We start from the raw sequence: 17,258 nt of genomic DNA, 5'->3' as shown, positions 1-17,258 counted from the left end.
TTACTTCCTGAATTTTGTTCTGTGAAGAACCCAGAGAGGGTTATTTGATTGTGCTTTCTGGAAAACAATAAATTTTTACGTTTAGGCACTCCTGCAATCGTCACACTTTTTCTGTTACAAACTGACTCCGGCCCTCCACCAGATAAGGGAAAAGTTATGTGGCCCTCACAGGAAAAAGTTTGGGGACCCCTGATTTACAGAAAGAGATAGTCCTGCAAATATTCATTGGAACTGCAGTATGCAGCTGGTTGAAAAAGAGAACAGATCGTGAGTAATAAAGGCAAAGCAACCAAAAAAAAAAAAAAAAATCATCAAATACTCTAATAAGAGATGAAGAGAATATAAAATGTGGAACCCTCAGTTATGATTTATTCTGAGTAATGAATTAAAGTACAAATCTCACTCTTTGAATGTCATGTAGAGAATAAGTTATGACTGCCTTTCATTTTTTATCATTTGCTGCACTTCTATTCATTATCACAATTGAATTAACAAGTATACCCTGCGTTTGATATTCTGTAGGGTTAAAGTTTTTAATTTTTTAATTTTTGTACCCTCCTTAATGTAGGACTTTTAGCAATTAGTTTAAATTTAACAATGTGTAACAACAGGAAACTGCAGCTAAACTGTGGTAAATCCAAACACGAAGCTCGAGTCGCTCTCCTCTTAGTCTTTTGGCCCTCGTGTTTGGAGCCCCTTCTACCGGCACAGCTTTTGATGCTCAATGGCTGGGTAATTAGATTTATTTTTACCACATCATTTTGTGTTCAGCATGGAGTTAAAGGGCACCAGATTATATACAGTCATAAAGCTGTTGTGTATAGAAAACGCAAAAAATGATGCCCTGCAGTTCTATGATTCATAGATGTGAGACGAAGATTTGTGGCATGGCATGTCTTTGTCTGAACGTCAAGCTATTTGCAGTGAAAGAGCACAGATTCCAACGCTAATCTTTCATTTTACACAAACAAAAAGAGCACAACATACCTGTAAAGGGGTAGGTGTAATGACTTAAATAGCACCACTCATTTTGAAAGGAGCAAAAAAATAAATAAAATAAACACAGTTTTTTTTTTTTTTTTTTTTTACATAGTCGGTGAGACAAAAACAACTAAATTTTGCTTGATGGCGATGTCTGCTCCGTGTCTTTTTATAGCTGTATAGGAAATGTGTCTAAACATCCTGAGTAAGCTGTAACACCTGGACACCACATGCTGCAATTGAGTGCATAAAAACTAGTCTGCAAGCAGAAACTGAAAGAAAAACTGTAAATGGCTCAAACATGCAGCTTTTGCCAGCTTTAGAGATAGATGTATAACTCCACCCCTTAACCAAACATGCTCAAATGAGGCATGTAAATATACATATCTTATTAAAATATTTACACCACAATAAAACCATGCAAAAACTCCCCTTTTTAACCATTAGCATACACTGATTTAGGGTGTGGAGTGACCCATTTATCTCAGCTCATCTCATCTTTCTGCAGGGTGCGCTTCTTTTCAGATCAGTAGTCTCAATAACCCTTGAAGCACATCATTACTGGAAACACTGCACCACAGAATGTACCATAACATACACTCAGCTGGTGAGACAACGTACAGATATCACGCTGTAATTGGTTTGCCAAAAATCAGGACCCTAAACCCCGAGCTTTGTTTTTAAACAATAAGTATGTATGTAGGCTGTTGTTTATGTGAGCTAATGTTCTTCTGTTACAAGCTTTGTCAGTGCTGACGTGACTTCCGTGTTGTGTTCTGGTGTTGCATTTTATACAAGTTATTATCTGTAGTTTATTTAGACTGAAATAATAAATACTAATGGGATTTCCTTATAATATAAAACATATTTAAATCATTAATTATTCTAATTAATTCTGTCTTTACTCTAAGGTATGCTACAAAATACATAAAAAAAGATGTATTTTTCCCTAATTTGTTCCATTTTTAAATTGTGCAGAAAGAGGAAGAAGCCTAATCATTCTCAACGGCAGCAAATCTGTGTGCTGATTCAGGGAATGCAAATTTATCAGCAATGGTGCTGGCAGCCTAAAATGAACACAGCTGAATGTTTTTTTAATTATTATTTTTTTAGACAATAATGAATGTCTCTCATTTACATGCACAAGGCTCCAACTTTATTCCAAAAAATCTTGGACGCTGTGTAAAATTAAAAACAAATAAAAAAAGGAACCATTACAGATCATTGAAATTAACATAAAAGCAACACATTAAATCAAATGCCAGTGATATAATCCAAGACTAGTGGGGAATGTGTGTATTGTTTGAAATTAAAATGGGGGGAAAAAGTCATTTGCAACTATTTTTAATGTGAAAATAAAAAGCGTCCCAAAGTGGTCTGGAGTTTCAAAAGTTTAGAAGAACTCGAGTCAAGTTGGAAAGTGTCCTGTTGATGAATAAAATAAAATTAAACGTTTTTTTTTTTTTGACAGAATGTGAGAGGAGAGGGATCAGCTGGCTCGTTAGTAGCACACAGTTCAAACGCCAGCCTTCATTATGATTTTTCCATCATGTCAGTGAAGGCATCAGTAAATTGAAGCAGGAATATTTTTTAAGTATATTTCATACATTTGTTCAGATAATGCCCATAAAAGTTCTATCTTTTTTAAGAAGACTGCTCAGTGTGGTTCTGTAATGAAAAAGTCAGGATTCCCGACTGTCTGTCATCCAGGCCTACCGCCCTTTGGAAAACAAAAAGAAGTGCATTTTCTTTTCAACCGCGGCTACAGCAAAGCAGGGTGTGAACCGTTGAGCTGCAATCTAAAGCAACTGTTAAAAAAAAAACCACTTTGTTTTTAAAACTACATCAGTCAGTCCCCAAAATCTTACAAAGTTCTGTCAAAAGAACTGATGCAACATGGTGGTAAACAGGCCGGCCCACAACTTTTCTTTTCTTTGTTTTTTTTTTGTATGTGCGTTGTTTTTGTGTTGTCTTCAATTAAAAATGTGGTTTTAATAATTAATAAATAAAAGAATGTTTAATTTACATTTTACTTTGTATGTGGTCAGTGAGTAAAATCTTGAGTTGCCCTCTTCTTCTAGAGCAGGGGTTCTTGAACTTTTTGGAATCAGGGACCCCTTAGAGCGGAGAAAGTTTCAGGGACCCCCCCCCCCCCCCCCCCCCCGCAATTAATTAACTTTTTTTTTTCAACTTCCAAAAATGACAGTTTTGAGAAAATCAGCAGTATCAAAATCCACTTTAAAACTTTACCCATTCATATAATGAACATAATAAATGTGTTGCCACTTCTTCAAATTATTACAGAAAACTTTATATCAAACTGAACAGCCGTAGTCACACTAAGTAATAACAGGGATTAATATGTAAACTGATCAATGCTGGAACACAAATAGCAGGCAGGTGGTGGTGGTAGTGGTGGTGGTGGTGGTGGTGGGGGGGGGGGTTCTGAGGGTCCTCCCCCATAAAATTTTGGATAAAGTAGATGTTATTTCCTGCATTTTGGTGTATTTTAACAGGTTGTTTAACAGCTACGTGCTTGTTAAAAAAAAAACATATATATATTTTTTTTATTTTGCGGACCCCACAAGCATGGGCTCACGGACCCCCCCGGGGGTCCGGTGACCCTAGTTTGAGAACCACTGCTCTAGGGTGATTTATTTAGTGAACATGAGGAACATGCAGCTTGGATGGGGCTCATGTGACACGCACTGTGATCGAGCCTCAATAAAACTCTCCTGGCAGCTTCACTCACCTTCTCCTTTAAGGAAGAATCTTTTTTCTTTCACCCTAAAACAAAAGTCCAGTCAACCCTGACTTTACGTTCAAGGAGAACGATAAGACGACACCATGTATATATTTGTGGTTCAGCAGAGAAACAACACGGAGTGGGCGGCGTGCTTTTCAAAAATAATTCTTTCAATAAGTCAGACTGCATTTATCAAGCATGATGTATTATTCCACGCTGTAAACCAGAAGGTAGAAGTGAAATCAGATGATGAATGTCTTAAGGGGGGGTACATGGTTCTGTAAGATCTAACCTTTAGTCATTTGACTGCTCCATCTTGTAAAATTTGCCGTTTTCATTTTTCATATTTACGACTTGGAACAATTTGATGTATTTGAGATTATATTCAATCTGACACGATGCGTGCAGCAACATTGTAAAAGTCTGTATAAATGTTTGTGCTGTGCGTGCAGGGTGACCTTTCACAGCACAAGTTAGCTTTTGTTTTGTCGAGTGTGGGGTTCGTTCAAGACTTGAACAGCATGACCAAGGAGGTTGAGCTCCCAGACTATTTTATTTTTTGCTTCTATTAAACTGAAACAGTTTTTTTTTTCTCCAGGTTTCCGTTTAATTTTCTCTGTATGAACGAGTCACATTCAGCTTTGAGTCATAGAAAGTATTTACTTTTGCCGTAGGGGGAATAAAAGGCGGACCTACCTGACCAAAAGCTTTTGAAAGCGCACACATTTAGGGGCATATGAACAGGGAGCAAAGACAAATTTAGTTTCCGTGAGCTGTATTATCGAGCTTTGTTGTACGGTTGTGTTTAACATCCCCTAAAAAAAAAGAAGAAGAAAAGAACCCGGTGGACTGTTTGGTCTGTGGCCCCTGAGCTTGACATTAATCTAACCATGGCCTTTTCCATAGGAGTGAAGTGTGGAAATCGATAGATGGACCACCTGTTCACTCAAACGCCGTGATGAAAAATGAAACTGTGGATTTTTTTCTCTGCCTCCTGGTACCTTAGGGAGATCTTTTCTTATAACGCATTAGGGTGTCACCAAAGTTAGATTAATTATACATGGATTACAAATCACACTTTTTTTTTACGTTTGCACAAGCAGCACCGAGGCCGTATGAATAAGCACGACTGTGAGCACGCAGTAAGACTGATGGCGCTTAAAGCTGTTGTATAACTAAAAGTTGAGTAGGAAACACAAGACGAGCGTTGGATGAGTCAAAATTGATCTCTTGACCTGCGTAGAGCCTAGGAGCCGAGTGCACTGCGCTATAAGAAAATCACACAAAGAAAAAATGTAGATGCAAAATTTACAGCATATTCACAAACGCACATATTGATGAAGTAAAACAGAGAAAACAAGTAAGAAAACCACAATAACTGTATATTTTAGTACAGCACTAACCAGCGCTAGCACATGTTTTTAAAAACAGGAGAGATAAATTTGTTTTTCTGTGATATGATCCAACATCTCTGCTCGCAAAAACTTATTACGTGTGTTTTTTTTCTAGTCTTGGATCAACATTTAGCCGTCTTGGGAAATCATGCCAAACCTGACTTTGTTTTTCATCTTTCTTGTTTAAATGAAACACGGGAATGAAGAGTGGATTTAGGCTTTTGTTTTCACTCTCACTTTGTGCTAAAAATGAAGAGAGGGAAAAAAAAAAAGACTAGTATAAAATAAACTTAGATTAAAGAGTAATTCTGAAGATGTGGACAGCAATTCCCTCTGCTTTGCAGGCAGCTTAAAGGTTTCTCAGACCACCTGCCTGTTCTTTTTTAAATCAACAACTTTATCCGTATGTGTTTATCCCCCCCCCCAACACACACACAAAGAGACTTTGTCATATCTCTGCACACACACATTAAGAAAATGTGTAATCAAGTGATTCAGGTTGCTTTATTGACTTCTATGGAAAGGGTTTAATTGAAAATCCCGTTTTCCAATATGTGCTGTTAACAAGAACAGGTCACATGAGCTAATCTTGGTGAGTAAATGAAACCTAGGGGGTGGGGGTGGGGGGCAGCTTAATGGGGGTAATGTAGTTAATAACATCTGAAGGGTGATGAATGGCCAGGCCTCTTTCTTGCTGAGTTCTCAGACAACAAATTAGTTCCATTAAAGGCTGCAGTATAAGGAACTCTGAGAGAAGCTGATTAACTTAAATTATTTGGACTGAGTCATTCTGAACCTGGTTTAGGCCCTGTGGTTTGCACAAATGGACTTATCCTTGATTACATGCTTATTTACCTATTTATTCAGTATCTGTTGTCAGCGCAGCCTGTTGTGGCTTTTGGTTCTTTGTGATTTGTCTTTTGAAAATGAAAAAAAGGAAGACTCTTTAATTAAATCAGTGACTTTTTCTATTGCCTGTTAACTTAGTTCAGTGACATTAAATTATTATTTTTTTCAATTTACAGAGGCCTGACTGCAAGATGATAGACAGCTCTGCTACTTTTAGAATCATTTGCTGATTCTGATCAGTGCTACCAAAGTATTTCTGCTTTGAATTTTTTTTTCTTCTAAGCCAGATCCATGACAGGTATATGATATATTCTGTGTATGATGTGTTTTAAATTATATCCAAACATCCTAAGCTTTGTTGTGAAATCAGAAGCAGTGTTGTGGGTGATTTAAGGTAATTGGAAACCATGATTAGAAGCGTACCATTCTGTTAGATCTTTCTACGGGGGAGAATATGAGAACGCGCCTCTCGTTTTCCCCCCTCTCCTTCTTACAGTCTCGTCTGTGAGGACGGTCGCTCTAAGGAACAGGGTGCTGTATTTCTTAGGCACCCTCCAGGAGTGGCAGCACACAAGAAAGACTGACACAGATTATGAGAGATTTATAGGAGTGATAAATACACCTTTTTTTCCTGCCCCTCAAAACGGCTTTTCATCAGCTTCTCAGCAGTGCGTCCGAGTGATTGATGACAGGACTGTTCGGTTCTCCTTGTCCACTCCTCAAGCTGTTTTTATGCTCTGTTTCCCATCCCAGATGCAGATCTACCTTTACAACTCCGATGACTTTGACAGCCTCAGTGCTGCCATCAAGGAAAGACGCATCATCTCTGCCATGGCTGTCTTCTTTGAGGTAAAGTATCAGAACTAAAGGTCAAGGCTTATCTAAATACATCTGAGAATACACTGCACCACTGGTCTGTTGGGCCAAACTGCTTAAAGGGATAGTATGAATTTTCTGAGGTGGGGTTCTATGAAGTAGGCATCAGTGCTTAGTATCTTACCTGTAGTAGATGGAAGTCCTGAACTTAAAATTTTCATTCTATTGCAAGTAAATGCTATGTTTCTCAGTTTTAAATTTCCACACTTTCCATGAGACAAACTGTTAAGTTTTTTTTTTTTGTTGTAGGCATGGGCTGGTATAACATTTTGACTCTATGATAACCTTGAGCATAATAAATCATTAATTAAAGAATAGTGTCCGTTAAAACATCAGCATCAACAGGCTGCATTATTGATAATTATTTATAGTTTATTTATATTTCCAAAGTGTTTGTAACTATATTACCATACTTCTTCTTTGAGGTTTTCCTTTTTGTAACATAGACTGGAGAGCTTCAAGGTTCTTTATTGTCATTCACATAACATGTGGTACATGAGGTGGCACTAACTTGTGTACCCAAGGTCCCAGTTACACCCAAAAATAACAAAGTATAAAGTATAAAAAGAAACAGCATACAAGGATTTAAGATATACGCTAAACTATAATAATGTAAAATAATGTGGTATATTAAACAGCAGCCTGAACATGGGTCTGTTGTGAGCAGATGGTTATGAATACAGCAGCTTAAAGGCAAGAGATCAGCAGACACGCTGATGTTAGTAAATAATTCTCTGGGATGTTAGCCTCCTTAGTGACCCTGCATTAGGCAATGTATACTGAGGTTCACTTGCTGACATGATAACATTTGGTAACTTTTCTAAACTTAAAAAATAAAATAAACAGTGTTACCTTGAAAAGAGGGATGTGTGTTGCTCTTCTGATAGACAAGCAGTAACTGACTGGGTTTTCCATCAGATGGAATGTACAACCAACCAAAAGGTTTAGGGGAATTCTCCCCTCAGCTACTGTACACAGCTGAATGACAGCTTGGGGCAACACACAGGGGAGGGGGAGCACTGCTCGTCTCTTTAAAATAAAACAAAAAATAAACCCATGCTGTCTCTGGTCTCTTTAAAAGCCATTTAAGCTAAAAGAACTGCGTGAGTGAAACATGCAGTGATTTCACACCATGACTTTTCACCATGGCCCTGAAATGTAATCAGCTTAGCTGGGCGTCCCTTTTTCAACAGCATAGATGTCGTTTGGGCTTTTCCAGGCGGCTCTAATAAAGTAAATTCCTGGTCATCATCTAGATTTCACCATGTATTGTTGATTTATATACCGCAGACCTCTGAATCGTGTGGTCATCAGTCACTTCAGTCTGAGCTGATCAGGTGGACTGATAGAAGCAGCCTCAGTACACATAATTTTGTGTGGTACATGGATGTATTTAGGTTGGAGAAAAAAAAAATCTCAGTCTGACTAACCACTGTTCTGACTCCTGTGTGAGAAAGTACAGTACCACTTTACAATAAGGCTCCCCTTATAGATGCCTACTAAATAGTTTATAGATTTATTAATTATTCTATAAATACTTTATAAATCATTAATAATTGTTTATTATTCATTAATTAAGGATGACAGAGAGACAACGCTTATATGTTTCTTGTCAAATAGTGAACCAAATCTGTTCACCTATATATTTCATCTAGAGTTGTTACATTAAACATTTCAGACTAAGTTACTACCTTGTAAGAACAATAATCATTTGTAAATCTATTCCTTTAGCATATAATATTGTACTTTATCACTGCATTATAAGTATCTACAACTAATATTATATGCTAAAAAAATAGGTTTACAAATGCTTATTGTGCTCACAAAGTAGTAACTTAGTCTGAAAGGTTTAATATAACAACTCAAAATGAAATATATAGGTGAACAGGTTTGGCTCACTATTTGGCAACAAACTGGTCAGTTTTATCTCTCTGTCACCCTTAATTAATGAATAATAAACAAGTATTAATGATTTTTAAAGCATTTATAGAGGAATTAATAATAAACTATTAGCCATCTAAAAGGGGAGCCTTATTATAAAGTGGTACTACAATTGCTCCTATTTCTATTAATTGTTTGCTAAGAATTTTGTCTATGACAGGTAGGGTACTAACTACTTATAACTGCTTTACAGAACATGACAACTTTATTAGATCTGAACAGTCTCTTTATTGTAATTTTGTGAAATTTGTTCCACACATTTGTGTTTTCCTTTGAAAGAACTAGAATATCTTTGATATCTCTGATATATACCATTTTTGGGTGAAAGCTCAGTTTTGTTCAGTTCCTTGGTTCATTACTGACATTTCAATCAGCTGTACTAACTTTGTTCTAATTAGCAAATGTCAGCACGGTAACTTCCTAATAAGACAGCGAGCATGACATGACGTGACCGGCTACATGTAGCATGCTGGCATTAGCCTTCCAGTTCACACAGCAGTACACTGTGATATGTTAAAACACCCATGTGCATAAATGTGCATCTTCATACCTGCAATGCAGCCCTCTTAGTGTAGTTGGTCTTGAGGAAATGTCTTTATAACAACTCTGTAAGTAGTTGCTTAGAGCACTGATGGGACGTGTTTTTATGTACAGGCTTATAAAATTACCGTAGGAACACATAATGCATAATCTCCTCAACCGGTTCCCAGTTTCTACTTTGGTTTTGTATTGAATTGTATACTTCAGTAGATACCACAAATTGTCCCCTGAAGATCTGAACATACACATAGGCTCCTAATAGGAAAGATTGGCCCTAATTTCTTTTAAGTGTAAAAGCCCCTCTGAGATTTATAAGCTGTGAGCAGCTGCACCGAAAACTTCAGTCTCTTTCTACGTTGCACTGATTTCTCTCAACAATACCTTTACCTTTAATGGCAGGTGATCAATGCATGTGAAGATTTAGCTTAATCGTATATAGGTACGGGTCAGATAGCTGGCAGCAGGAGGCTGGAATGGGGACACAGGTGTTTCGTAATGTAGGTCTACTCTCAGACAGTGATGAACCATGTGTGTGTGAGGACCTAAATGCCTCCGCTGGGTCCTGACAGCCCTATTGCTTACTGCAATTAGCACCACCATACACAATGCGCTGAATAGCAGTTTACAGTGTGAGGAGGTTTTTAAACGGGCACACACACATTGGCTCAGATTTACCATTTCTAATCAATGAGGAGAGTTCGTGCTGCGCTCCCCGAAGGCCTATTAAAGGCCTCTAAGGTGTGTATATTATCCACATTCAGCATTCAGTTACACACAATTTTTCTCCTCTGACTGACCTGAATTAATGTCGTTCAAGGGAGGATTGGTCCCCACATCCCAACACTCTTTGGTCCATGCTTGTCTCCTAAGTAGGACATTAGAAATATTAGGAAAATGTTGGACCGAACGGTATTCCTGATCATTGCCAACAATTAACTGTAGGCAAAGCAGAAAAGGAAAGTGCCATTTTGAAATATGTACCCTTCATATTGTAGGTTTATCAGTTTGTCAAAGCCATCACCTCGTTATTGCTGTTTATGTTGTAAATGTTTTTAACGCTTCGTTCAAGCATGTCTGTGAAAGCAACAGAAAGAGCCACAGTGCGTACACAATATTAATCATTCATGCAAGCTAGAAAGGTTTGTAAAATGCGCTGATTTATATTACAGTAATCCTGTCAGATTTTACACATGATGTCATGCCTCCATAAAAAAATTATTTTAGTGCCAAGCAAAAAGTGGATTTGTGGAACTAGCAGCGACGGATGAAAACAACTGAAAGAATCACTTTTTTATATATTTAAACTGCATCTAAATATGTTAGGTTAAACATTCAGACATTTGAGTTGCATTGTTGTTTGTTATTACCCCCACCCCCACCACCGCACCAAAGGCTTGTGCAGAGAGATCATGTTTTGTCCTGTGTAGGCGTGTGTGTGTTCATTTGTTTGCAATCTTTTTTTACAAACCAGTGGACAAACTGAAATAAAACTCTTCAAAAATATTCTTTCTATGACATTTTCAACTTAATGTTTGAAGTCAGTCCCAATCCAGATGGCCGCTCTGCTCAGTAACCTTAGCAAACACAAAAAGAGCTATAACTCAGCTAATACAGATATTGAGCTAAAACTTAACTTACTGGTAGCTAATAGTAATTCCCAACAAATATTCTGAGCTCTACGCATCTTGCAAGATTTTTACCTAAAATCTTTGTTTTCACTGTAGGATTCCGCCTTGTTTGTTTTTGTTTGTTAGCAAAATATCTCATGATCTGTTTGGTATATTTTAATGAAACTCAAATAATAATCATTTGAACGTATACGACTGGTTCAACTTTAGATTTGTGCCAATTCAAGAGGACTACCACAGTTAATCAACATTAGCCAACACAAAAATGGGTTTAACTCAGTAAATGTTTCAAATATTGAAGTACCGGTAAATGGTAAATGGACTGTACTTGTATAGCGTCTTTCTGTCTCCTCAAGATACTCGAAGCTCTTTACATTACAATCTGTGCCCTCATTTACCCATTCATACAGCACTCTACTAGATCTCTACAAATAATAATCAGTGCTTTAGATCACATTCATACACCGATGGGACACACATTGGAGGCAGTGAGTAGTTCATTGTCTTGCCCAGGGACACTTCAGCATGTGACTACTGGTGGAATCGAACCGCCAGCTCTTGCATTGGAGGACGACCGCTCCAACCACCCAGCCACAGCCGCCCCTAAATGTGTAAATGTGATGTGGTTTTAGCTGATAGTCATTCATAAGTTAATACATACTCCAAGCATGAACACATCTTGCAAGTAATGGCTGAGGTGTTCATCTTGAATTAAAGTTTTATCATCAAAGGCAGTGGGCGATATCATTCCTTCCAGGAATCCTAGGACTTTATTCACCAAAAGTATTTTCTTGATTCTTCTGAACAGCTGATCAGAAGTCACAGATTCTGTGTGCCAGTCTGTTAATGTGTTCGAGGCAGTTCAGACTTGCCGTGTTGAAAGTGATACATAGTGTTACGAGGTCCCATCGAGCCAGATTTCCATCTCAAAATGTTTCGGGCCAGTGGGATAATTCACGCGTGACACTGACACGTTCAGATGTTGTCAGATTAAGGGAGGTAGCGAGAGTGTGAAAGGGACTACAGACAAGGTTTGATGCTTTGAGAAGCTGTGGGTGAACCACAGTAACAGTATGGAAAACACTTATACATATGTTAATGTGATTTGATGACTTGTGGTCGGTGTTTACAGCATCCTACTCGGATAATTGCTGGGTAGTGTGACACTGTCTCGTTTGCAGTAATCTACATACTCCGTCCAAGGCTGCACATGGGCAGTGCTTGTCATTTTAGAACAACTGCAGAGGCTATTTGACTATTTTTTTTGGTGGAAAATTCTGTGGAATATTAAATTTTAGCCTGCAGTTATCATATGAACTGTGCAGGTTCAATTAGAAGCAATTTAATTTTTGAAAGGGTAAGTTTCTCGAACAAGCTCTCAGCTGTTTCAGCCATTATTATTTCCATGTTGTGGGTTTTGTTTCATCAGGAAGGCATCTCTCACTGCCTCACACCCGTATAAACACTTGATCCTCTGGCTTTACTTGTACATTTTTGCATCCATTTCTAAAAAACAAACAAAAATAGAATGAGAATATGATCTGCTTTTACTCTGAAAAATTAGTTTCAAAGACTTTTATGCACAAAATCATTAAATAAGATACAAATAATATTTATGCAATAATACAAGTATAACTTTTGCACTTTGTATGGTATCTGTTTCATCTCACATGTATTTGACATTGCTGTGAACCCACTCAGAGAAATCTGAAACTTTGCCCTTTAATGCTGTTAGCATTTATTTTAGACCTAATTTGCTGAAGCTTACAGTCTCGAGTACAAAGACTGTGTAACTGTCCAAATACTTATGGTCTGGACAGACTGCCTGCCTGCATGACTGCTGCTGTTTGCAAAACTATGACTCCTCACAGCGAGGAGACCCACTACAGTCTGCTCCCATTACAAACTCTACGTTCAGAAGCCGGAGCCAGAAAAGAAAAACCCACGAACGGCAGATGACACTGCACAAGGTTTTCCAGCAGGGTTTTTTTTCACAAGAAAACTTGACACAAACTTTAACTTTTTTATTTTATTGCGTTTGGCACCAGAAGCAGACCACTCTATAACAACACATTGAATCATTATATTAATTAATGTCACTGTCAAATAATGCAGACTAATTGCTACACCGGCTCGTAAAATGTGTATTAAAGGCTTTTAAAACCTACAAAAATTAATACCTTGTCTAAAATTACCTGTTTGTTGTTGCTATCAGCTAAAAAGGTGGATTGTATAACCATGTAGTTGTTAATTACACACATGACTGAGATGTTAAAACTAGTGTCTTGTGTCCCATGACTAAGTAAAGCAAAAGTTCAGCTGTTTTGTTTTGGTGTTTTATGGAAAAGTTAGGACACATAATATCTTCCCTGCTGTAGATCTCGTGTTTTAATTACCTCAGTATATCGAAGTAGTTTCATTTTGACTGGATTGATGAGCTAATGGCTAGTCTGAGAAGGGCGACGGCCATAATATTTTGCAGACATCTTATTTATTTTTTATATTACTTAGAAGCACAAAACAACACAAACAAAAACAGCAAATAGAAGGGAAAGAAAGAAATTGAAGAAAGTAATGTGTTAAAAAAAAACTTGTAAACATTTGATGAGTCCATTTTTATTTAATGAAAAAAATACATTGCAATCCTGTATTTTATGCTGTGTTGATGTGCAATAACAGTCTGTAAAATATGCAATGGCACTTGTATTAAAACAATATACTAGTATTATTGACAGCAACAACAGCAGTGTCAATACAGTTAAAAGTAGCGGATAGCAGTAAAAAACATATCAATGGTGATCATATAAGTAATTATTATACAGTTTTTATGATGATAATATTCACAATCAGAAAATCCCTAACAAATTTCTGTCGTTTTAAAACAGCTCAAATCTCAGAAATGTCATAGCAGTTCACAGAAAAGCTATTTGATTAACCTTTACATTACTTTCCAGTTTATTTAGTTATTTTGTAAATGAGTCCTCGAGGCTCAATGGTATTTACCTGTCTAAATAAAGGTTGATTGAATTTGCATATAATTTTATTATAAATACTTGTAGCAGATTGATGTAAATGTTTCTAAAATAGCGTTTTCTTCATCCTTTTTGACAATTTTCAAACTCGAGAGGTTTTGGTTGGACTAATTGTTGGCTTGTCAATATGGTCATAGTTAAACTTTATTTCTCCAAACTGGGATCATTTAAAGAGCTTTTGTCAACAAGGAGAATAATTGTCACAAAATTCAGCTCTAAAAGATCTGAACTATCCTTTTCAGCTTTTTAGTAGGAAAAAAAAAAGTCCTTTTGTCCAGATGTTGGCCTTGAAAATGAAAGTGATAGTAGAAGTGACCCAATAAAATACATTTTACAAGTTGCTCTTATAAAATTTCCTTTTAATCTGTTGATGATTGTTTGTTTGTGTGTTTGCTTTTTTCATATAAATTATTATCCAAGTCTCTTAATCCTCTTTTCTAATCATTTTGTTTTTGGACATGTCCCCTAGCTTGGGCAAAAAGACAACCCAGCTGTGGACCCAATCATCCAGGGATTGAAAGGAGTAGTCCATCATGGTAAGTGATCAAACAATGCTCCCTTACAAACTTTGTTTCATGCAGAACATTTGTGTTTATGTATCAAGTGCAGGTGGATTGGGCTTTTAGAGACTAGATGCTTTTTTTTCCGACATTATTTATTTATATATTTTTTACTCGTCATCCCAAAATCTACTTATCACAAAGCTTTACAGTAGGAATTAAATTTGTGTGGGATTTTACCAAAAAAAAACAAAAAAACAATTGACCCTTGCTAAATCCCTTTGACATTGCTTTGTAGCGGATGAGGGCTGACCCTGAAGGTACATTTCTCCATCAGTTTAGTTCATGCTCTCAATACTCAAATGCTGATGTTCTGAAATTGTACTGCTTAAACATGGAGATCCATATTTATTTCTCCCAAATTAGTCTAAACACAAAAATATGAGCAGAGTGCAACTTCAAACAGAGAATAAATTTGTGGGTTACTGCCCGTCCCTTGGTAGTGTAGTTCTGCAGGAAGAGACCTCCGCAGAGTTTCTCTCCGAGACACAGAACTAATTATTACAGCTGAACTTCAATTAGATAGCTCTCAATTTCATGGACTGTAGCTTCTGCAAAACTTCATCCACAACTATTGATGTTTTGTGCCACAAGTTATGCCCTGAATCCTAATACTTATTTTTAAGCTGATATTGCAGGTGCCACTGGATACTTGTTTTCAAATCTGCTGCTGACAGTCATTTCCTTTACATAAATGTACAATGGCAAAGATATATTAGGTGGCAAATTAAACCAATATGTAATATTTTTGAATAGGGGTGGCAATATGGCTCAAATATAATATTGTGATTTTTCAGAGCATTCTAATGAGATTGATACATTTTGCGATATAACAACAACAACAAAAACAGAAATCAGTTATTCATTTGACAAAATTAACATGTTGCTTTGCCGTATTATATAAAACTAAAATAAAACCAGCAAGGGTTAATTTTAATGCAATTACTTTATTTAGTAAAGTATTCAGTCTCTAAGTATATATATATATAAAAAAGATCCTTCTCTTATTTGGATTTAAAATGTCTGCACAAAATATAGAACATGAAAAAAAATCACCACAAAAACTAAAGTCCAGGTGCAGTTCCCAAATAAATTAAATAAAATGAAAGCTTAAGATCTGCATAAATGTAACATACAAGAACAAATATGTGGCCTTTAAATGAGGTACAACTTCCAAAACTTGTGACAAATGCTGAAAACAAATGAAATGCCTAAAAGGATTGATCAGAACAGCCATCAGCCAATTTCCTGATCCTCAGGAAAGCAGCTGGTCTCGAGGTTTGAGCTGCACAGTTCCCAGTCGCTGTTAGTGCACTGTCAGACTCAGGTAAGGCTCCGCGGTCAAACTTGACCATAAATCGGTGGTCGATGCATTCAGTGTTTCCTCTACCATTATACAAGTGGGGTGCCCCGTTGCATCATCAGAACCGAGCTCACAGTCTACTGAACTGAATTGTGCGCTGCCCCGCCCCACCCGCCTTCACTGACGTAGCTCCTAGTTAGCAGCGCACTAGCTAAAAAGCTAAAAGCAACGTCTTCCTTTATGCTGAACCCTCACTCTGACCGACTCAAAAACTGTCGGGACAAATAGCGCTCAGCTCAGATGTGTCTGTGTGTCCCCCCCCCCCCCCCGCTCTAAAACAGTGTACAGCTCAGATGTGTCTGTTCGTGCCTTCACAATTTGAATATCACTGCATGACCCATGTGAGCGTAATCCGCTGCTTGGTGGGATGACGTAGTTACGTCATGAAATTAGCCTATCATGATATAATTTATTTTCCCGGGCAAGATTTATTTTACCGGCATTATTGTGAATGATATGATATGGCCCAGCCCTATTTCTGAACTCCTGATGGTTTTATAAAACCAGAGCTGGATGTCCCGAGCTGGATATCCCTATGTTGGTTCTAAAAATCTACAATGACATGTTGTGCATTTTATGCTATTCAGAGTGAGTTTTAACTCGCTGAGCGCCATTTATATTGTGATAATAATATAATTATTAATTTTTAACTTTAATAAAGGCAAATGAGACCAGCTATGTTGTGTGGTCTGGAGACAGTGGCTTTGACAAAAAGACTGGAGAAAGAACTGGAAGTGGCATAAATGAAGATGTTTAGATTCTCCTTAGGAAAGAAAAGGATGGATAAGATTAGGAATGAGATCATCAGAGGTACAGCACAGGTTGAACAACTGGGAGATAAAGTTAGAGAGGCCAGACTGAGATGGTTTGGACATGTCCAGAGGAGGGACAGTGGGTAAATTGATAGAAGGATGTTAGAAATGCAGCTGCCAGGAAAAAGACAAAGAGGAGATATATGGATGCAGTTAGAGAGGACATGGAGAAAGTTGGAGTGAGGATGGAGGATGCAGTGGACAGAGTGAGGGATGATGACTCGCTGTGGTGACCCCTGAAGACGGAAAAGCCAAAAGAAGAAGAGGAATAAAAACAAATTATGGATTGGAGTGGATTGTCCATACTTACGAAGCACTTTTCTGGTATATCGACACCACATTTTAGTATTTTTTATTCACACATGTACACACATAACTGAAACAATAGCAGCATATATGCCCTGTCGAGAGCTTTATTTCCATTGGTAGAATATTTAGGTTTTCTATCTTGCCCAGGAATATTGTACTGTATGAAGGGGTCACAGATTGAACTGTGAGCCCTACAGCTGATCAACAACCTGCTCTGGCTCCTGTTT

At 37.4% G+C, this 17,258-nt stretch overlaps 1 protein-coding gene across 1 annotated transcript in view; it reads left to right on the top strand.

Annotated features, from left to right (window-relative positions):
* LOC119412753 (receptor-type tyrosine-protein phosphatase gamma) overlaps positions 1-17,258 on the top strand; it is a 172,630-nt gene that overhangs the window by 120,086 nt on the left and 35,286 nt on the right. Inside the window, exons 4-5 of the mRNA XM_037679790.1 lie at positions 6,629-6,819; positions 14,457-14,523. Coding sequence (XP_037535718.1) covers positions 6,629-6,819; positions 14,457-14,523 — 258 coding nt within the window. The remainder of the gene's footprint in view (positions 1-6,628; positions 6,820-14,456; positions 14,524-17,258) is intronic.

Source organism: Nematolebias whitei, chromosome 7, assembly GCF_014905685.2.
Source record: "Nematolebias whitei isolate Nwh7 chromosome 7, NemWhi1, whole genome shotgun sequence".
NCBI classification, from domain to species: Eukaryota; Metazoa; Chordata; class Actinopteri; order Cyprinodontiformes; family Rivulidae; genus Nematolebias; species Nematolebias whitei.
The sequence above is the reverse complement of the archived record's forward strand: the minus strand, read 5'-3'. Positions and strand labels throughout refer to the sequence as shown.